The sequence below is a fragment of the Dermacentor albipictus genome, chromosome 2 (assembly GCF_038994185.2).
Source record: "Dermacentor albipictus isolate Rhodes 1998 colony chromosome 2, USDA_Dalb.pri_finalv2, whole genome shotgun sequence".
Lineage (NCBI taxonomy): Eukaryota > Metazoa > Arthropoda > Arachnida > Ixodida > Ixodidae > Dermacentor > Dermacentor albipictus.
The window spans coordinates 204,803,081-204,824,648 of NC_091822.1; the positions used below are offsets into that span (position 1 = coordinate 204,803,081).

Here is a 21,568-nt window from a genome sequence, read left to right on the forward strand (position 1 = left end):
TGCTTTCAGTATTTAACGAACTTGCGCGATAAATCTTATTGCTTTAGGTGGATACCGCTTTCTCGTGGTATCACTAATGCGGTCAAGGCAGAACGCCAGCCAGCGTAAAACACGCGCAAAGTGCCCGTCTGCTCGAGCTCAAAGCTGTGACGAGGCGTCTGCAGTGGAGCCCGATGGAACAGCGTCGCCACCTGGCGGCTGTCACAGAAGTGGCGACAGCGGCTGTAAGCGCGCGGGCGGGGAGTTTTACAACTGAAGCTAGTCTAGTAACGTTGCGGGGGGGTTCTACTTCGTGCGGTCGCGCGCGCCCGCCTGGGCCTCCGTATCGTGAAAGCCACCTGCGAAGGGGACAGAGTGTGCCGCGCGCTCTGTTTTCGCGGCTTCTTACTGCAAGAGGAAGCACGAAGGTCAAATCGCTCGCTGCTGCTGCTGCGCTTCCTCACTCCGGCGTTTTGACAGCGATGTTCAGCGGTCATCGAGCGAGATGTGCTCATGTCTGCTTGTGCGCGCGTGATACCATGCTTATTAATTTAGTTAGTATGCCTACGTTTGCAAGCTTATATCGGCGATAACACTATTTACTTCGTGTGGCTGTCCACTAATTTGCTATCATAATCGATGCTTCGCCTTTCGGGCGAAACTACGACTTCTTTTTTTCTTTCTGCTTATAACGAAGGCAGCCGTTCCCTTCGGCGCTCACAGTCTTCGTAACGCGAGAGCGATCTGTGGCGGCAGAGTGAACTTTGCACATTCCAGCAGTGTAAATACTCCACTGTTTAGCGGGAAATCAAAAAACCGTTGTCATGAACAACGGACGCCTGCGCAGTCGTCCGTGCCACATTACCGAGGCAGAGCGAGCACGTGTCTGCGGCAAAGGTTGGCGCTGACAGCGGATGCAAAACACGCAGCACCGGCGCGGCGCCAATATGCAACGGCCGTTTCATTTCCTTCCGCGAATAAGCGACGAACCCCGGAGCGCCGTCGCCCACTTCGAAATTGCTGCGCAGCCTACCGGAAGTAGCTTCCGCTGGCTCCGCACGTCCCCTTCCTCGCTCCCAAGTGCATCTCGCGCGGCAGTGACGTCTTTCCGTTGCCTCGTTTTAATCACTTCCTTCGCTATCCGTGTTCACTTGGAATTAGGCGAGCTCGTTCCATCGCGGCAACGCTTACGTGGCCGTTTTCTCGAATGAGTGCCTCTCCTCCTCCTCCTCCTCCTCGCAGCTTCCGTAAATTTGGGCCCCGCCTCGCGTGCGATGGCACGAGCAAGCCCTTTTCGGACTCCCTCTCTCTCTCTCTCTCTCTCTCTCTTGCTACTACAAATGTTCAGCGAAGCGTCGACGTTAAGTCGAATAACATGCCGGCGCCGCCGAGAAACGTTTCATATAGGCGCTCCACCTTCACATTAATTAGTTATCGAGCGATGCCTGTATCGATCGATATGTTCGTTTGTACGATGTTCGCAAGGCGCTCGATTTCTCGTCGAACTGTATCTCGTTCTGTTCAGGCAAGTTCCGTCAACTTGCTCCTCAAAATTCGACACCCTCAAGCAAAGAGTTCTGCACGTGAGAAAAGAAACGAATGTCACAACACCACCACGCGAGCTTAGAGCTCAAATCCTGCGGCGCTTATCGATATTCACGTAGATTCGAAACCCTCGAAAAAGCTGCACCCCTTGCAGTGGACACTCGGCGAAGGCACGGTCGCCGACGCGCCGCGTGCAGCGCCGGCTCTCTTCGCCGTGCGCCGCACCCGCCGGCGAGGCCGCTCTGCATACACTGGCTCGTGGGCGAACACCTTGGGTGGCGAAGAGGTTTTTGTTTTTCTATGTTCTTTTTATTTCCTTCTCTGTTCCCTTTTTTACAGGTCTTTATCAATGCGGCATTTACTAATTAAAATTTAGCTCACCGAAATTCATAAATGACGCTTCGCTTAATTGCTTCCAAGAAGTTGTTGCAATTAAACAGTTGAAACCAGTGAGCGTTTAAGGCACGTTCACTTAGCAGCTATGTCGAGGATTAACACCACTTTGCTCATACCAACACAGGCTGTGAACGTGTTAATCGCGAAATGAATTGTCAATATCGATTCAATTAAATAACCGTAAGCGATTATTGTATTATACCCAATGTCCGGCGGCGCACACAATAACCCGCCGCCGAAGAAAGTTACCTCAGTACGCCTGTAGCCATGTCCTGAAAATTATTCTTCACTGAAGGTGTCCGATAAAGACCACATGTGAGCGACTAAGCCGCGTTTCTTACGTGTGGCAATGTGGTCCTCTGCTTATGCGTTCGCCACTGCCGTTTCCTCTTCGCTATCGCTAGTTATTGCGTAACACGAGAGGAAAACGCCGGTTTCGGTTTCCACAGCATCGTTAAGAATGAAGCGCTGCTGGAAGGGCGAATGCTTTTAACACGCTAGCCGCAAAGTGGGAGCAAAATGGTGCAAGGAATTGCAGAGCCAAACGTGTGGCTCGAAATACAAAAGCCGCGGCGCTTCTGCGAAGAAAGCGTGCCCGGTAGCCAAACACAGATTGGATTAGGGGAGCGAAAGAGAACAGCGCTGCTGCAGAGCGCTGCCCCGTTAAAAGTGTGCAGCCGGCGACGGGGCGATGTGCCGCACGGGCGCAGCCGGCCACCTCTGTGCTGACGCAGCGGAGACCGGTGCACCACTGGCGGCACCCGTTCTACCGGCTGGTTGAGGCGAGCTTCCGGAGCGCGCGACCAAAGCGGGGCTTGTCTCTGGCGCGCGCGAAGGTTTGGCAGTGAGCGAGCCACCCGGTGCGCTTCGCTGACTTCGGGCGCACGTCGACGCCCGGCTCGGGCCTGACGGATAGGCCGACGAGTCAAATTAGATTTGGGCCCGACGCGCTGACTACGGGTTACTTGCCTCGTGCTTCGCGCACACACTCCCGCATCTCGCCCTCTCTCTTTTTCTGACCGTCGTTCGCGCGGTGCAAGTTTGTGCCGCCGGCTTCGGACGAATTGATGACGGCAGGCCAGCGTTCTTTACCAACGCTTTATTCAATGCTGAGTTAAGATCGCGTAAATACGCTGTAGTGGAGCCGTATGTGATTGCGCTATGTTGCGACTTTCCCTCTATCTGCGCTGCCTTATGAATTTTTTTTTATTTTTTTTTAGAGGCAAGATTCTCGCGTGTTACTGAGTGTATACTATGAAGAGTCGCTTCGGTTACTGCCTTCCTCAAACAGACAACCGCAGTGTATTGTAGCAATAAGTTTTGTTGCGTGTAATAAGCACGTTGTTGTACCCCGCGCCTTACTCTCCATGCAAATGCAGCCAATGGTATGGATCCCAAGTGCCTAGTGCTGCTGCACTGAGTCCCATAATTTGGTTGCCATTTTGAAGGAACGCAGAACGATTTGTTATCTAAGGTGGTTTCGGAAGAAGTCCGCGTTTGTATCGAGCCTGGAGCCGACGTGCTCCCTCAATGAAAACACGGCGGCATGCTATCCTCTTCCGTCACCATAAGTTCGCTAAGTTGGCGCGCTTTGAGTTGTGTTTGGTACAAATGAATATTGCGATGTTCCTTTTGTTTTACTGGGACATCACTCAGTTGCGGTGTCCCTCGAAACTTTCCGTTACGCCGACGACAATAGTTGTCTGTCATTTACGTGTCCCGCATCGTCCTATCGTTATGCATACCGCCGCCGCACTTTCTTCCGTGGACGAAAAAAACAAAAAAAATTAGTACCTTTCCACTCTGTGAAGGACACCCAGCGAAGCTGTCTTGGGATGACTATATTGACAACTATATTGATTTATGTGGTTCTTGCAATGTTGATTGAATAAAGACACGTACACCTAACTTCGTGGTTTTATTGTCTTTACTTTATCTCATTTGTTACCGCAGTGACCCTAGCTTTGTGGTCATCTATAGAGGGGCACGCTGTCAAAATGACCATCTACGTCCAAGAGGGACATTGACACGTTTCTGAACGACGTGTTCGGCTGGATCACTCCTATCGACTCTATGTCCATCGTCATTGTATGCGCTTTCAACATCGATCTGACTCGACTGTGTGGAAAACGGTTAGTATCGTTCCTGCTGGATAGGTTCTGCATTCAGTCCTTATATAATTCAGCATTCAGTCCTCAGTCTTGCATGCATTCAGTGCTCATATAATGGAGTGGGGCGAAGGAGTCTGATCCCCAACGAATGGAAATCTGTGGTGATACCTGTTTTAAAGCCCGGGCGTCCTGCAAAACACCTCAAGTCATACCGGCTTTTGTCACTAACATCTCATGTTATCAAGCTGATGCAATGAATGGTACTGCTTCGTCTCGACGGCAGACTACAAAAACTGAATTTCTTTCCTGATGTCATGAGCGACTTTCGTCGCCATCGTTCAGCCTCGACAGCATGGCAGACTGGGTATCATCGCTTGAATCTGCGCGAGAAAACAAGCACTCTGCATATATACTATTCGTAGACATACAGCAAGCATTTGATTCGGTACCACATAGGGCGATTGCTTTCGCTGCGGGAATTTCGGGTCTTCGTTTTTGTGTGAGTCGCGTGCACGATAGTGCGTCCGTTCTTGACATTCGCGCTGCGGTCGGCCCATTATCACTTGGCCGGCTACAATAGCAACAATTCCCAATAATCCTGCGTTCTTCTTGTTCTGCCTGTCTTGCTGTTCTCACGTGCTTCGCGGCACGGATACAGTTTTGTGCGCCATTTTCTATCGGAGCGCAAAATGAAAGTGCGTGTTGGAGGAGCAACAAGAGAATCTCGCGCGGTTAAGTGTGGTGTCCCGCAAGGCAGCGTTTTATCGTCGCTTCTCTTCAACAGCGTACTTGCTGGACTTCCAAGCCGATTGCCTCAAGAATATGCCTGTCCAATAGGCATAACAGTCTATGCTGATGACATCGCACTGTGGATCAGCGATCCTTCGCACCATGGTCCATGTCTTCGTGGAATCTTGCAGAGAGCTCTGAATGTCACATCAGAGTACATCGATGAAGTTGGTCTGCAGATTTCCCCCGCTAAGTCACCCGTAATAGCGCATCATCCTAGACAATGCGCATGTCGAACCATGAACCGGCTGTGCTTCGGAGATACACCGATAGATTTGGTACAACATCACCGCTGCCTGGGCGTAATTGTCGATGATCGCCTATCATGGCGCCCTGCCGTCACCTCTGCGCGGCGCAAATGACAATCCTTACTCAGATATGTGGCCGCCTTGACTGCTAGGGGCGACGGCTGTGACCAGATGACAGCACTACAGGTATATCAATCATGCGTACTTTCTGACACGATGTGTGCCTTGTCAGTGTTGAACGTGCCGCCTAGTTTGGTGATTCAATTGGAACGGGACCATCGTGTTGCCTTCCGAGTCATTCTTGGCGTGCCTCGTGAGGCGCAGTCTGTTTTATTACTCACTGAAGCACACCAGCTGCCCCTGAGGCTGCAGGCAGACCAGAGATCGTTACATCACGTAGACCGTATGCACCGAGCATCAGATGGACAAGTACTTATTAACTGGCTGATTCAGTGACCGTTCTCCCGCACGGGGAACATGGCGGCATTGTTCGTTGCCATTGCTGGCAGTTCAGAAAATACTACCTCACTGACAACTCCGATGGAACACAACAACAAACGCCTGTTCCCTATCCACCTCTCAATTCCAGAAATAGACAAAAAGTCTTACCAGCCTGTTTTGGCACTATTCCAGTTGGCCCAGCTGCACTTATTTGAAAGATATGGAGACCATCTTGAGATATTTACGGACACATCAGTAAGCAGCGACGCTCAAGGCGCTGCAGCAGATTTCTTCTGCCCTTCGACTGATATAAGAAGGGTCTTTCGAATACCTCGTCCACCCTCATCAACTGTGGAGCTGGCAGCGATTGATGTTCCTGAAGTACGTACAGGAAGAAGTAAGACTCCAACCAAATTACTGAATTTGATTAGCCCGACGTTTCGGAGCCCATTCGGCTCCTTCTTCAGGGGTTAATTGTTCTTCGGGGGGGGGGGGGGGGGGTTGCAGCTTTTAAAGGGTCTTGTCTAAAAAAAAAAGGATGGGAGAGTACGGAAGGTGGGGAGACACTTAAAGTGAGATGGCTACCGTGGTGCTGGGCGGCTGGGATGACTGGTGCGGGGGGAGCTTGACCCGCGATAGTGCCGCTGACGGGAGCCAGGGGAGCGGGGGGGGGGGAGGTTACAGGGCAGCGCCAACGTTTCAGTGGTGAATTCTGGCTGGTCGTCCTTTTTTTTCTTTTCGCCATGTCACCAAGGCCATTTATATACACCGAGGGTAGATTGACCTTCACGCGGTTTATGTTACCTCAGTATTCTGAATGTACCACGACTCCAATAGTTGTCTTTCCCAATTTCCCAACCAGACAGGCAATTCTGTCGAAATGTTTAGCTTCAGAAAGAAGCAAGCACGTCAAAGGTCGTCATCTTTACAGACTCCAGTGCTGCCCTGAGCAGCCTGTTGAGAAATGATGCCAACAGCCCAATTCTACGCACTGTCCTAGAAAGATTGGCCGCCCTATATACACAATGCCTCATGACCTCGAACGTACCGGAATCTTGGAAGAACGCTAACATAATCCTAATCCATAAGAAAGGGGACGCCAATGACTTGAAAAATTATAGACCGATCAGCTTACTGTCCGTTGCCTACAAAGTATTTACTAAGGTAATCGCAAATAGAATCAGAAAAACGTTAGACTTCTGTCAACCACAGGACCAGGCAGGATTCCGTAAAGGCTACTCAACAATAGACCATATTCACACTATCAGTCAGGTGATAGATAAATGTGCAGAATATAACCAACCCTTATATATAGCTTTCATTGATTACGAGAAAGCGTTTGATTTAGTCGAAACCTCAGCAGTCATGAAGGCATTACGGAATCAGGGTGTAGATGAGCGATATGTAAAAATACTGGAAGATATCTATAACGGCTCCACAGCCACCGTAGTCCTCCACAAAGAAAGCAACAAAATTCCAATAAAGAAAGGCGTCAGACAAGGAGATACGATCTCTCCAATGCTATTCACAGCATGTTTACAGGAGGTATTCAGAGACCTGGAGTGGGAAGAATCGGGGATAAAAGTTGGTGGAGAATACCTTAGCAACTTGCGATTCGCTGATGATATTGCCTTGCTTAGTGACTCAGGAGACCAATTGCAATGCATGCTCACTGACCTGGAGAGGCAAAGCAGAAGGGTGGGTCTGAAAATTAATCTGCAGAAAACTAAAGTAATGCTTAACAGTCTCGGAAGAGAACGGCAGTTTACGATAGGTAGCGAAGCACTGGAAGTGGTAAGGGAATACATCTACTTAGGGCAGGTAGTGATGGCGGATCCGGATCATGAGACGGAAATATTCAGAAAAATAAGAAGGGTCTGCGGTGCGTTTGGCAGGCATTTTCAGATCATGAACAGCAGGTTACCATTATCCCTCAAGAGAAAAGTGTATAACAGCTGTGTCTTACCAGTACTGACCTACGAGGCAGAAACCTGGATAGCTTAGGAAAAGGGTTCTACTTAAATTGAGTACGGAGCAACGAGCTATGGAAAGAAGAGTGATGGGTGTTACGTTAAGGGATAGGAATAGAGCAGATTGGGTGAGGGAACAAACGCGAGGTAATGACATCTTAGTTGAAATCAAGAAAATGAAATGGGCATGGGCAGGACATGTAATGAGGATGGAAGATAACCGATGGTCATTAAGGGTTACGGACTGGATTCCAAGGGAAGGGAAGCGTAGCAGGCGGCGGCGGAAAGTTAGGTGGGCGGATGACATTAAGACGTTTGCAGGGACAACATGGCCACAATTAGTACATGACGGGGGTAGTTGGAGAAGTATGGGAGAGGCCTTTGCCCTGCAGTGGGCGTAACTAGGCTGATGATGATAATGATGATGCTGATGATGCTGATGATGCTCCTGATGATGATTATGATGATGATGAATAGGGCCCGCCGACAAAATCACTTCTCGTGGGGTGTCCCTCATTGCCCAGAGGATGCCTTCGCACGTGGGTATTGCTGAAAATGAAGAAGCTGATCGCCTCGCTTCAACCTGTGCTCACAACGGGAGTGACTGCCAAGAAATTTCTAGTATGTTTGACAACGCCCGTGTGTTAATCCGCCGATACCCCCTAAAGCAGCACCCAGACCAGCGTATTGCAAACTGGTCATTCCCTCCCAGGGTTCGTAGTCGTGGCTTGCCCCGTAGTGCCAGAGCACTGTTAGTGATTTTAAGAGTTGGCTCTATGTTGGTGCGCCAACGTTCGTATCATCAAGGACGTGTGGACAGTCCGTCGTGTACGTCCTGTGACTCCTGGGAGACACTTGAACACATTGTAGTGTGGTGCCCCGCATTCGTCACACAACGATCACTGCTAATTAAGGAATATGGACTGAATGGACTCAAGTGTACGACTCTTGACGATTGCCTGTTAACGAGAGGGAGCGCTGCTCAACGCGACTAGGCCCATAAAGCCTTGCTAACTTTCATGCAGAAAACTGATTTGGCCTCCCGTTTACAGACATTTCTTCTGTGCTCCTACTTTCTTTTTTCGGGTCTCTGTCATTTGTTTATTTCCTATTTTCTTTCCTATTTTTTTGTTTCCTATCTTCTTCCCTCCTCCCGAAAGCGTTGCGCCCCTCTCTGTGGCAGTTATCAGCCTTCTCCCTCCCTGTTTCTTTTGTGTGCTTGTATTTTTCAATAATAATAATAATAATAATAATAATAATAATAATAATAATAATAATAATAATAATAATAATAATAATAATAATAATAACGGCTCATACTAGTCACAATTTTAACCGTGGTACGAGGTGCCGTAAGATAAATGCGCTGCAATTTTCTGAAGGGCAGTGTTCAATGTTATCAATTTGTACGGAGAAGCTTGGCCATAAACCGTTAACCCACATCGCATAAGCGGTTTGATTTGATTTGATTTGATTTATTGATTTCCATTTACACACACACATGTACAGAGGAGTGGTAAATGGAGGTGGATGAGGGAAAAAAGCCGCACAGACGCGGCTTGAGGTAACCTCACCCCCTTAGGTACAATATGGCTGCATGGGGTTACACATCAAGCGCCATATAAATTACATTTATCTAGTGGCTATAAAACATTGCAATTATATAATATATGAAATAACAGTGAAATGTTTCCACAATAACAATGCAAAACACACTGCGGCATTGAAATAAATAAATGATATGCAATTGGTAACAGACAAAAAAAGAGGAACATAACACACATTATTAATCACTAACAAACGTGCTCTGAAGTGAAAGCAATAGAGTTTTAAATTCTGACAGTGATAAATCCTGTAAATTGAAGCCTGCTCTGTCGTATAAATTCAGTAATCTTGGAAGGTTATTACACAACATTTGACAACCATAGTTAGTTCTAGAGCGCGGAAGCTTCCAGACTTCAGGTGTACGAGTGGAATAACGGTATGAATTGACGGATAGATTTGCAAGTTCTACAAGTAAAGTATTGTTACGTTTGGTATTAAAGTAATACTCGCGTAATAGTCTGCAGTTATAGATTTTATGGGCTGTCGCAATGTTGTATTTCTTGAACAGGTTTTCAGTATGGGCGGCAAACGGTACATTAGCGATGACACGTATTATTTTCTTCTGCATACGAAATAATTTACTCAAGTTACATTCAGTTGTGGTGCCCCATACAAGATGCCCATAATGTATGTGAGACACGAATAAGGCATTATAAATTAATAATTTTACAGAGACGGGTAAAGTATATCTGTAGCGATTTAAAACTCCTGTTATGCGGCTAAGTTTTTGGAGTACAAAGCTTACATGGTCGTCCCATTGCATGGTACTCGTGAAGTGTACCCCTAACACCTTTGCAGAAAGAGTGAGTTCTATATTTGTGGATCTATACGCTAATGTTAGATCTGACGGAAGAAGACTCATGCCTTTGGTATGAAAAATTACGGCCTTTGTTTTCGCCGTATTTACTTTTAGACAGTTCTCAGTGGACCAATAGGATAGGCTGCGCAAGAAGTCATTTGCCATACTAATTAAATTGGTACAAGAACCGGACGAGATGAAAACACTTGTATCATCTGCGTAAATGATAAATTTCGCCTTTTCGTAGATGGAAGTAATATCGTTAGCATATAAGTTAAACAGCAACGGGCCCAAAATGCTACCCTGTGGGACGCCACAAAGTATTTCTTTGGTTACCGATGTATTGTGGCCTACAGAAACAAACTGGCGTCTGTTATTAAGATAAGATTTTAATAATTGAAGTGCAATGCCTCTAATCCCATATTTCTCTAGTTTGTAGAATAAAATGTTGTGAATAATATGATCAAACGCCTGTGTAAAGTCGACAAATATGCCTATTGTTAATAGCTTATGTTCGAAATTCTGCAATATAAATTCCTTTTGATCGAGAAGAGCTAATTCCGTCGACCTGTTTTTACGGAAACCGTATTGAGCATTTGAAATTATCTTGTACTTTTCACAGAACGAAGACAACTGACTTAGAATAATTTTTTCAAGACCTTTTGAAAAAACAGGGAGGATCGAGATCGGGCGATAATTTTTTATATCCAATTTATTACCCTTTTTAAATAATACTACTACCTTAGCAACCTTCATATTTTCTGGAAATACGCCTGTGGAAATGCACAAATTATAAATATGTGTCAAAATAGGGGCAATATCATATATAACAAATTTTATAGGTAGAATCTGAAGACCATCGGCATCGCAGCTGCGAGATGTCTTGAGTCTTAGGTACACAGAACATACATCCGAAGGCATGAGTGGCTGAAAAAATATTGTGTTTGCGTTCGGAGTAATGTGCACATAGTGCGGCATGGGATGATTGAGGTCAACGTCTCTGTGTACAAAATAATCATTGAAAGCGTTTGCCAAATCCTCCTTTACCAGCAATCTACCGTTTAAACTAATTTGTTCAATTGGATCACTCCTCTGATTTCTGTTCATAAGAGCATTTAGTCTATTCCATAGTTTCTTTGAGTCATTCATACAAGACGAAAACATCTGCAGAAAATAAGCATCACGTGCTTTTCGTAGCTCTTTGCTTAATTTGTTACGAAACATTTTAAATGTTTTTAAATCCAGAGGCTCTCGGGTTTTGATGAATTTAGCATATAGTTTGTCACGTTTCTTCATTCTTTTACAAAGAGCATTCGTTAACCATGGCTTTCTGGCATTTTTTTCTCCTGTTAACTTTGTAAACAAAATGCTTTTTATACACGGTAACAAACCTGCTAAGAAAAATATTGTACGCTGATTCAGCATCATGTTCCTGCAAAACATCATCCCAATTAATCTGCTTCAGCTCTGTTTGAAAAGATGTTAGGGTATCCTCGGTTACTTTCTGGAAGGTTCCGCTTGTGTCTCTGTGCGAGGTGCTAGCTGTTCTAGTTTTGACAAACATGCAAATAGGCATATGGTCACTTATAGCACTACTCAAAACAGCACTTACGATACACTGAGGTGAGTAATTCGTTATAAACAAATCAAGCGTAGTTTCCGTATTTTCTGTTACTCTAGTGCTGGAGTGAATTGTATTTAAACAACCATTTGAAATGAATACCCTTTCAAAATCGGACCGGCGTACTGTATCCGCGCCAATGTTAACATTAAAATCTCCTCCAATAATTATGTTTAGGCGGTTTTCATTAGCAAAAGATAACAGATCATCAAAAAATTCAAGAAAATGGGCAAGAACACCATCAGGAGGGCGGTAGCATACAGCAAAAAGGTCTTTCTCTGAATGAACACATAGCACTTCGTAATCACTCGTTGTACGCGAAAAATTAGGAAGTATATCACAAGGTATAAGGTCAGACATCAATAGGCACACACCAGCCCCGCGTCTTGTTAACCTATTAAGGTAAAATGTTTTCATGTGCGGAAGTTCTAAAATGTGACTGTCATTCGTATACCAGGTTTCGCTTATCATAACGTCACACAGCTTATCTATCCCCACAAAAAAGCTTTCCAGTTCTTCTATTTTGCTAGAAACGGATTGAGCGTTAATATGAACACAACTAATTCCCTTTTGTTCAGCTTCTATGTGGGCAAACCATTCTTGTTTAGAAACCGACCCTAAGTGATTCATGGTGCTGAAAAAGAAATAAGATAAACAGCAAGGAACATTAGCAAGGAATACTAAGTAAGAGTCGAAAGCTCATCCTCGTGCTTAATGACTACAGCCTGGGCACCATTTTCTTTGCGTACAAGCACATGCCCATTCGCGTGCCATGCATACTTATAACCGGAATGTTTTGCCCATTCCTTAGCGGCAGCCAGAAGCTTTCGAGATCGAGTTGTCATGTTCTCGGCAATAAAAACTTTCATGGAACTATCTCTAAGTGATCGTTTCTTAGCAAGCCAGGCATTTCGCAGTTCCTGACGCGCGAAGCGCACAATTATGCCACGGGTCCTGCCCGACCTAGCTGGCAGCCTGTGTATAGCCACAACGTCCTGCTCCGATAGACATTCGATGTTAAGTTGTTGTGCTATTTCGTTCACCAGGGATAACAAGTTCTCATCCTCAGTCTCAGGAACTTCATGAATTTCAAGGTTCAGGCGCCTGCTGTGCCATTCAAGAGCGTCAATGCCATCCTTAAGTTTACTAAGGTCCTCAGGGTCTCGAGCCCCTTCCATCTTTTCCACCCTACGCTTTACATTGTTGATGTCTTTTTCGTGACAGTCCAGACGTCTCTTAATTTCATCAAATTGGTCAGACAGCATTTGGATAGATTGCTCAATGCCACTTACTTTACTTGGCAACTCCAAAAGCAAATTAAGCTTCTTATCCAATTCTACCAGCTTCACCATGATTTCCGGATCTTTTACCTGACCCTGTACAGGCGCAACACTTTTGCTTCCCTTCCCTTGACATGTCTCACACTTCCAATTTTTCTTGAAGGCTCCTCGTTTGGCCTCATTCACGCCCGAACACTGACCAATATGAAAAATAAATCCGCAGTCGGAGCACGTCAGAACCGAGTCATGCTCGCCGATAAGTAAACGGCACGTGCAACATCGGGACATTGTAGGCAGCTTTTACGTAAAACCACAATCACCAGCACATGTAAGAAATGGTGGAGCTACAGTGGCTGAAACGCATTAAGAATCAACGCAGACAATCAGTTTGGCAGCAGACACAGACAAGCAGTTTCGCAGCGGCAGCAGCGGAGCGCAAAAATAGGAAGGTTCAAATTACAGAGATAGACCAACCTGTAAAACAGAAGACTGTTCAGGCTTTCGTGCACGATGCGCTCCACCGCTGCAGCCAAAATGACGCGAGACGCCCCCCGCTGAACTGGCCGTGTTATCTGGTCACGTTTAGCGGATTTTCAGGAAAGGTGGCAGCACAGGCAGCCAGGTAGTCTCGAGGCGCGCAGATCAAACATCAGGTTTCCCTGTTGATGAAAGGCAGGAATGTCCTTCAAAGGTAGAAACACCCAAGATAATCCTCTAGGGCTGCGACAACACAGGCCACGACGTCCTGCCAAGTGGTCTGTAGCAGTACCTGTAAAACAGAAGACCGTTCAGGCTTTCGTGCACGATGCGCTCCACCGCTGCAGCCAAATGACGCGGTTCACCGAGACCACAGGCTGAAATTTTTCATTTTTCCGGAAGGGGGAAGATCAGCTTTCGGAACCCCGTATATATATTTTCGTGACCCAAATACTACGGTTGAGTGAGTCTTCGCCCGGCAACGCCCTCTTAAGACTTGCACCAGGTTGCGCTCACATTTTTATACAGCACTGAACACGCTTCGAGTCTTAGGATTACGCTGCTCGAGACAGAAGGAAAAGGTAGACGCACCCTGGATATTCGAGGATATAACAAGTAACTGAAGTTTACCACGACCGCAGTCAAAGAGCTGCATTCCAGCTGCAGAAGCCAAGTCACTAGTCCTGGTATATTTGAACACTACTTACCCGAATCACCTCCAAGTGTACACAGATGCCTCTGTCAAAGTAGACAAAGATCGCTGCGCAGCAGCATACTGTGTTCGGTCTCTGAGATATGCGTGGTCTGGCCGTTTGGGCTGTATGGCTTCATCGACGGTTGCGGAAGGCGTGGCAATAGCTGCTGCTCTGCGTAAACAAAAGACATTGCCTTCACAGCACGCTGTCCTCCTTACAGAGTCAAAGGCGGTGTTGCAACAACTCTACCGTGACCTACCGTCGATTAAGTACCCACACAAAACACTAGACCTCGTGAAAGAACTGGGCAACAAAGGCTCCACAGTAAAGCTTCAGTGGATTCCCTCCAACGCTGGCACGCAGTGCTCCAGCATCTTCCCAAAGTCAAGGCGCCGAAGAGTCATCAAGTTAAGAAATCTGACATTCGAAATCACTTTGGGTCACTTTGGGTTCAACCACATATTCCATGCGTAAACAAGAGATATCGCCGAGAGGAAGCCTCACTTGTATGTCGTATAAGGACAGGATCTGATAGCACACGAGCGTGGTTATTTAAGATGGGGCGTATCAATTCTCCGATCTGTACGACATGGCACGAGACAGGAGACATCGAACACTTTCTCTGGTCGGGCCCAAAATTCCAAGATTAAAGGGATCTCTCCTGGAAACTCTGCAACAAAAGGACCTTCCGCATGCGTGCCTGCAGCACCATGTGTTCCCCGAAGGACCAGTTATAGCCCGCAAAAAAACTTCATGTCTCCGTATTGCATTCTTAAGAGAAACTGGTCTGATAGACGTGTGGTGAAACACCACAGTGGTTCCATAAAAGACGCTGAGGCGGAGAAATTGCCGGCCTTTATCGCCAGGCTAAACCAGCCTGTGGCTACAACTCACCACCACCACTTACACTTAATTAACGAATCTTGGTTAATGAGTGAACAGACTGGGATGGCTACTCGACCATTTAGTGTCAACCGTGCAAAAGAACGATTATTGAAGAAAGCTTCATCGCATCGGTTAAACCCTATTAAAAAAATCTGTTTACATTAAAGCAGATCTCACGGTATACGTTTATAAGGAACCTATTTCTTGCACCCAGTCAAATTTGGTGGACTCTTTGTGTGTACGTTATACTAATTATCACGTGCGCCGGGAACCAAGACCAGCAAGTTGTTCCTTGGCACCTTAACAAGATTGATTGATTGATTGATTGATTGATTGATTGATTGATTGATTGATTGATCCCTCAGTAGATAGCGAAACAAAAAGCATAAATGACAAGTTTAGAACTCCTCGTGGATATAAATGGGCGGAATTGTTAGCAGACGCTTGTATTTTTCTGCTCTTATAGTCGATGAGAACAGGGCCATATTAAATGTGTTTAATGCGAGAAAAACAGTGTTCCTTTTTCATTTGTGACACCAATTCTATCTCGCAGACTGACAAAGTAGCCGGTCGGGTAAAAATGTTTTGAAAAATAAAGCGCGCAAAATAAAAATCTTCACGAAGCAAATTATTTAGACACTGCATTAAGCCGTACCACAAGGCAGTAAGTAGAGGGTTTACTGCACTTGATGCCTAGTCACTGCAAACCGGAGAATACAATTTTGCTCTTCACCGAATACCACAGCGAAGAATGCTAAGGTTGTGCTCTTACTCCTTTCCTCAGCTTCACTGCATTGCGCAAGTAGTGGCAAGACATAGGCAGGGAGCAATGGCGTAATCCGATGCAAGCAAGACTCACACAGCATGAGATGTCGACTAAAAGCGAAGTCAGTGCTGTAATTAAATCTTAACACGAATAGTGTTCTCGGCACTGTCAGACCAGTTTTAAACAGAAGCTTTCTTTGCCTCTTCCTTGGACTTTTCCATTGCTGCTGCTGACGCAGTATCTGCTGCATTGCAGGTGGCGCAGCGCTTGCCTTCTACTAACGTGCAAGTTTAGAGGGGAGATGGAATGACAGAGAGTGTGCAGAACCGACATCCTTGCCGCTCTTCGGTTGCAGTTCCCATAGAGGGGCAGGGAGGGCGGTGGAGGAATAAGGTGACGTCAGAGAGCACGTAAACACGACAGCAGTCGCGTGCAAACTGGAGCTACGGTACGGTGCGTTTCTGCTATTTCTGAAAAACGAACACCATGAATGTTTGTGAAGTGGGCAACTGACGCAGGGTGTGCAGACGAAAAGCTGGCTTAAATCACCACAGGGTCTAGGCGACGCTGCAGAAGCGGTCGCATGTTAAATCAACACTTGTGTGCCCGCCGCGGTAGCTTTGTGTCATTGCTAGAAGACGCGGGTCCGATCCCGATGGCGCCAGTCGCGTTTCGACGGTAGGGGAATACAAAAACGCTCGTGTACTTAGATTTAGGTGCAAGTTAAAGAACACAATGGTGTCAAAATTATTCCGCAGTCCTACACTACGTCGTGCCTCGTAATCCAAATGTGGTTCTGGCAGGTACTGCCCCATAATTCACTTAATGTTTAACACCGGCCCCGATGCGATGTGCCATGTGAGGCAATGACTACGCTCAACCCTTTCGGAAGTTATGAAGTGCTCCGAGTCATCATCCTTAGCTAATCATCTCGCCGCTCACTTATCGGACTAAACGTTGAAGAAATTAGGCATTCGCCGTTGACGTCACCGCTAATTATCGTCGTTCAAAGCAAACAGCGCAGAAATCTTTGCTTACTCAGCATGGGTGCGTGCCGCCCTTACACGAACCTCTCGCCAGCTGTGCACGTGCCCCTCGATGTGCGCCGAGACAAAGGGAAACGCGACAGAAGGAGGCGCGCATTACGCGTGGCGCGTCTCGGCCATTCGCACACCTGCACAGTCATCGCAGACCTGCGTTTCTAACGAGCTCTTGCTGTATCCCGTTGTCAGGGGCCTTGTGTCTGGCCTTTCTTCTTAGCTCGCCCCGACGTGCAATCTGTCGTTGAAAATAGTAGACAATAAATAGTTCTGAAAATCACGCATTGTCTTATCTCTCTTAAGAGTGAACACACTTTCGATTAACATTCCCACACAAAATTACAAACGGCGCTACTCCTATACCACGTTTGCATGCCCTTACGCTCGAAAGCCTTTTTTTGTGATTTCTGTGCTCCTGTGCATTGTGTTTGGGTGCTTCACGCAAGCTTAGCAGTTTCATCTACATAAATACCACCAGAGACGCTTGTTCGAACAAGTGGCGACCAAAGAGATTAGTTCGAATGAAGCTACAAAATCAATCCTGTGCGTACTTTTTTCAGATTGATTTGAGCGTTTTGTTAATAGCCTTTTTCTTGGCGCATGGACGAATTCTTGTCAAGATGCGCCAGCACTTTTCTTAACCATCAATGATGACAGAAATAAGCGGCCAAGGTAAATTCGGAGTAGTCTTCTGTTACCCATCGTGCACTGCATGAATGTTTGCCTAAAAGAAATTTCTGACAGCTGTCTTGCCAGAAAATTTCTGTACAGCTGTGTTTTCTATTTTTGATCTTTCTATATTACTTTAACAAAAATTTTGTGTTTAAGGACAGTTATCGGTGTTGTATTGCAGAAAAGAGTTTTCTGTTTAAAATGTTTCTGTTATTTCAGTGTTATCTTCTGTTCCACGGTACAGAAGTTTGATGTGCTAGGACAATTTCCTATCGTGATGACGACTGGACGAACCAAGAATATCGCTGAAGAGAACGTTTTTCCGAGGGCATTTCTATGCATCAGGGCCACCCTGACGAAGACGAAACGTCGGCTGCAATCGACATTCCTTGTCATATGTGGCTTACCCCTCTCGCGCCACCACTTTTCACACACATTCCTAAAGGGCACACAAATCACTCTATTCGGTGGTCAGCATTTTGCTGCTTTTTACGGCGAAAGCTGTGTATGACTTACCTTCCGTAGTTTTTTCGCCGTCCGTCAAAAAAAAAATCATCATGTGGGCAGATCCTGGTGGCAGAAAGGGTCCAAGCTCAATGCCACACACCCCTGTGGGCTCGGGAACCAATAGCGCGCCCTTCGGGATCGGCCCACGTATGGGGAGTGCTTAAGGCCTGCTTTACCTTTGGCGCGGGTCGGCCTGGTGTTGCACATCTTCGGGCCGACCCGCGGCGCCGGTGAAGCACTTTCTTTTCTTTTGAGAGCTTTATGCTGTCGTCAGCTTTCGCTATCATTCCGTCTTCACAGAGTGGAATCGTTGTCAATTCCTTCATTCCTTCTGGATGGCTGTAGTTATCGGCATCTCCTGGGGTGGGAAGGCCAGTTTTTTTATCGTTTCTGTGCCCGCGCGATTAACTCGAGATGCATTCAGTTGTCAACACCTATTCAATGATCAGGCGCATGGATGTTGCCTCGTTAGTTCAACCTTCTTTGCTTAGAGTAATCCAGGAACCAGGAAAGGGAATCGGTTCGTAGTCAGCTGGTCTGTATGCCTGAGGAACGAGTTGCAGTCGGAGAAAACGCCAGTTGAGTTTAACTTTTCCTTTTGCTTCATTATTTCCTCGAGTGGCCGCTCACGGCGATGTTGGCAGATCGTCGGTTCCATATATCCGCTATATGGGTTACATAAAGTGCAAATTTAAAAAAAATGTGAAACAGCGTCCATCATCAAACTTTGCAATAATCCTTAAACTCACTAGCAGTATGACTCTAACCCGTTACCTCGTCTGGTTTTTTCATATTTGTGCAGCGCTTCTTGTGCGAAATTGGCAACTGGAAACAACAGTCGCAAGGAGTTGAGAAATTCAGCGATCTACTAAAGGATCGAGAGAGCCAAGGCAACAGCCAAACAGGAAGGAAAAGTGAAAATTAACCAATTTAACCGTTGTTTGTGAAGACATTTATGCATTAACATCTTTCTTTATTTAAAAATGAAGTAGAGAAAACACCGCCGGAAGTGTAGAATAATTACGTGTGTTTAGGAATAACGCTTCTACAGTGACCAGTCGAGCCGTCTGATGTAGCCGTCTGATGTATTCGGCGTCGTAGTAGCGAACGTAGTGTGGAACCCGCAGTCCTTCGAAGGTGAGGAGGGCCGTGTTCGATTTGCCCATCATACGTTCCTGCAGGACGGTGAAGCCTGGCGTAACGAGATGATCCATAAGTTCGGACGGGGTTGTTGCCGGGTCCACAGCGGAGATGATTCCTTTACACGAGTTGTCTGGCTCCTCTATGTACACCAAAACGCGATAGGTGTGCTGGCCCAGGCGAAGTTGTCGGACGCTGTACAGGTTCAAGGCGATGTGTTCATGCGGCGTGCTTATCACGGCAAGATTCTGTTCTTGGCGTTGGCGAAAAACAAGCCGATCGACTTCAGCCGGGGGCAAGCCTGCGGCCTCCTCCATCGCCCGGTCAGGGTGGGGCGAGTCCTCTGATCCGAACGTAGCGCTCCTTGTGGACGCAGGATGGCCTTGTAGTCGTGGAGGGGCAAGAGGGGTGGCTTCAACATGATGGCGGGTTTCGCCTTCAATCTGGCTGGCCTTCGTGCCTTGGTTCAGCGTCGGGATGCGGAGGTCCGCTTGCGTGCGGCTCTTCCTTTGGACGAGCATCCATGTACAGCCGGCCTCGTCGGATCGGGAAGTTTCGTCACTAGTCGTGGTCGGGGCCGGAGTCGTGTCCATCGCCGCTGCAGCAGTCGCCATCACAGCGTCTGTCGCAATTTTCTCCGTCGGAGCGACCTCCATCTGGATATGGAGGGCTTGTGGGCGTCGGCGGCGTTCACAGACGGCAAAACGTTAAAATGTACCGGAACGTGCATGAAAGACAGAGATTCTCACTCGATGCGATGCAGATTCATGCAGGTTGGTCGAAAATGCGTCACTGCGCCCACTCAGAGCTCCCAAACATAGCCGTAGGCAGGCCGAAGCTTCGGCCATGCCTAGGTTTAGCGCTTTTGTTGAGCACTTGCGTCTGCCGTGGTCGCAAAGAACCAGCGGGAGGGGGGGCGGGGTTCAGTTAGATGAAAAATGGTGAAAATGTCACTCACTGGGGTCGGGGTCGTCTCAAATGGATCCCGGTGACTTGCCGCGTCGACTGAAGGCAGCGGTCAGGATGCAGAATTTGTTCGACCTCCGTAATGAGTTGGAAAGCGAGAGCCCACGCAGCCCGAGGAACGCCGCGTCTCCCACTCCATGGCGGAAGGATAAAACTGAGGAGAGGCCCCTCCGCACGCTAGGAGAAAAGTGTGGAGGAAGTCACGCGGTATTTTTCGTTGTAGTGGCCATGTCGTCGGGGCGCAATGGCGGTTTTGTTATGGTGGTGCGTGCTTATGCGTGTGCAGCCCCGTAGGTCTCGTACCGTGGAAAAGGCGTCGTGTGTGCAGGATTGCGTTGGTTTCCGTGTTTGAAGTGTTCCGCCGCGTTTTCTAGGCCGTACTTTCCCAACTGTTGTTTTGGCCAGCTGGAAGAAGTGAAAAGCGAGCGCAACGCCGTACGCCACGTGCCACGCCGCGGACGATGCGGGAATATATTTGCCGTCTTTTCATGCTAACGTGTTATCACAGACTGGAACCACTGTGCTTCAGAATATGTACGATAAGCGCGTTGCAAGTCAGTGACAGCTGCGCAGTGTTCCTGCTTTTGGCAGAGGACTATGCATTTGTGGAGCGCAGAACAGCCACGCGGAAGGATGAGAAAGAGGCGACTGCTGTGAGTAATTAAGTGACGAACCCTCCTTACGGTACATATACAGTCTAGCCCGGTTATAACGAAGTCGGCGGGAATCGGAAATCACGTCGCTACATCCGCTATTTCGTAATATGTGGACTATGAAAAAAAAATGCAAATATGGGCATACCGATTTACTGCAGCTGAAAGAAGTGGTCCAGCGTCCCCTGAACACGTTTCGCGAGTGCGGACTTCAGGATTGCGGCTTCCATACCATCCAACTGCGCACCAAAGATCTGGTCGAACTCCGGACTCCCGAGGTAGTACATCCGTAGCGTGTCAACAGCTGCGATGGCCGCTGCGGAGGTGAGCGGCTTAGGGGCACAACTAGCATCGTCGCATTCGCTGTCCGAGGCGCTGTCCGCCAAGGTCTCTTCCATGACACTCCTGGCAACTTCTTCAGTCGTGAAGTCCTCGGTGGCAACAAGGTCTTCGTCGGCAAAGACGAAGTCCATGTGGCATAGACCCGCAGGCACAAGGTTCAAGTCGCTAGCGGAATCCCAAAGCTGCTCGAAGCAGGCCGTCGCGGCGGCAGCATCAGTGGTTGCAGCGACGTCAATAGCTTGGTCCCCAGCAGGCGCCGCCTCCGCGCTGCTGCTTCGGGAGAAGCCGGCTTTCTCGAAGCAGTGGGCGATGGTCAGGTGCTTCACATTCCTCCAGGCTCCACTTGCGAAGAAAATCGCCTTTACCAAAGGCACCTTCATGCCGGCCACGTTGTCGGCAATGTGAACATCAATCAGGAGGCGCTCGATCATTCGGCGCCGTTAGTGGACCTTATAGTTGGCAATAACCCCCTTGTCCATGGGCTGCAGCTTGGCGGTAGTGTTTGGGGGCAGGAACAAAACCTCTACAGCGATCAAGTGTGCTTTGACGTGATACACACTGCAGTTGTCAAGCAACATCAGCACCTTGCGCTTCTTTCGGTAGAAAAAAAATCGTCTCTTTTCTTTTTTACCATTTTCCCC

At 47.5% G+C, this 21,568-nt stretch overlaps 1 protein-coding gene and 1 long non-coding RNA gene across 2 annotated transcripts in view; both read right to left on the reverse strand.

The window, feature by feature from the left end:
- Positions 1-13,571, reverse strand: part of LOC135903445 (uncharacterized) — a 42,267-nt gene extending 28,696 nt beyond the window's left edge. The window contains exon 1 of the long non-coding RNA XR_010564805.2: positions 13,259-13,571. This is a non-coding gene — a long non-coding RNA (uncharacterized lncRNA). The remainder of the gene's footprint in view (positions 1-13,258) is intronic.
- A 7,166-nt stretch (positions 13,572-20,737) lies between these two features.
- Positions 20,738-21,358, reverse strand: LOC135903433 (tigger transposable element-derived protein 6-like). The gene has a single exon (XM_065433764.1). It carries the CDS (start codon positions 21,356-21,358, stop codon positions 20,738-20,740), a length of 621 nt encoding a protein of 206 aa, XP_065289836.1.
- Positions 21,359-21,568: the final 210 nt, after the last annotated feature.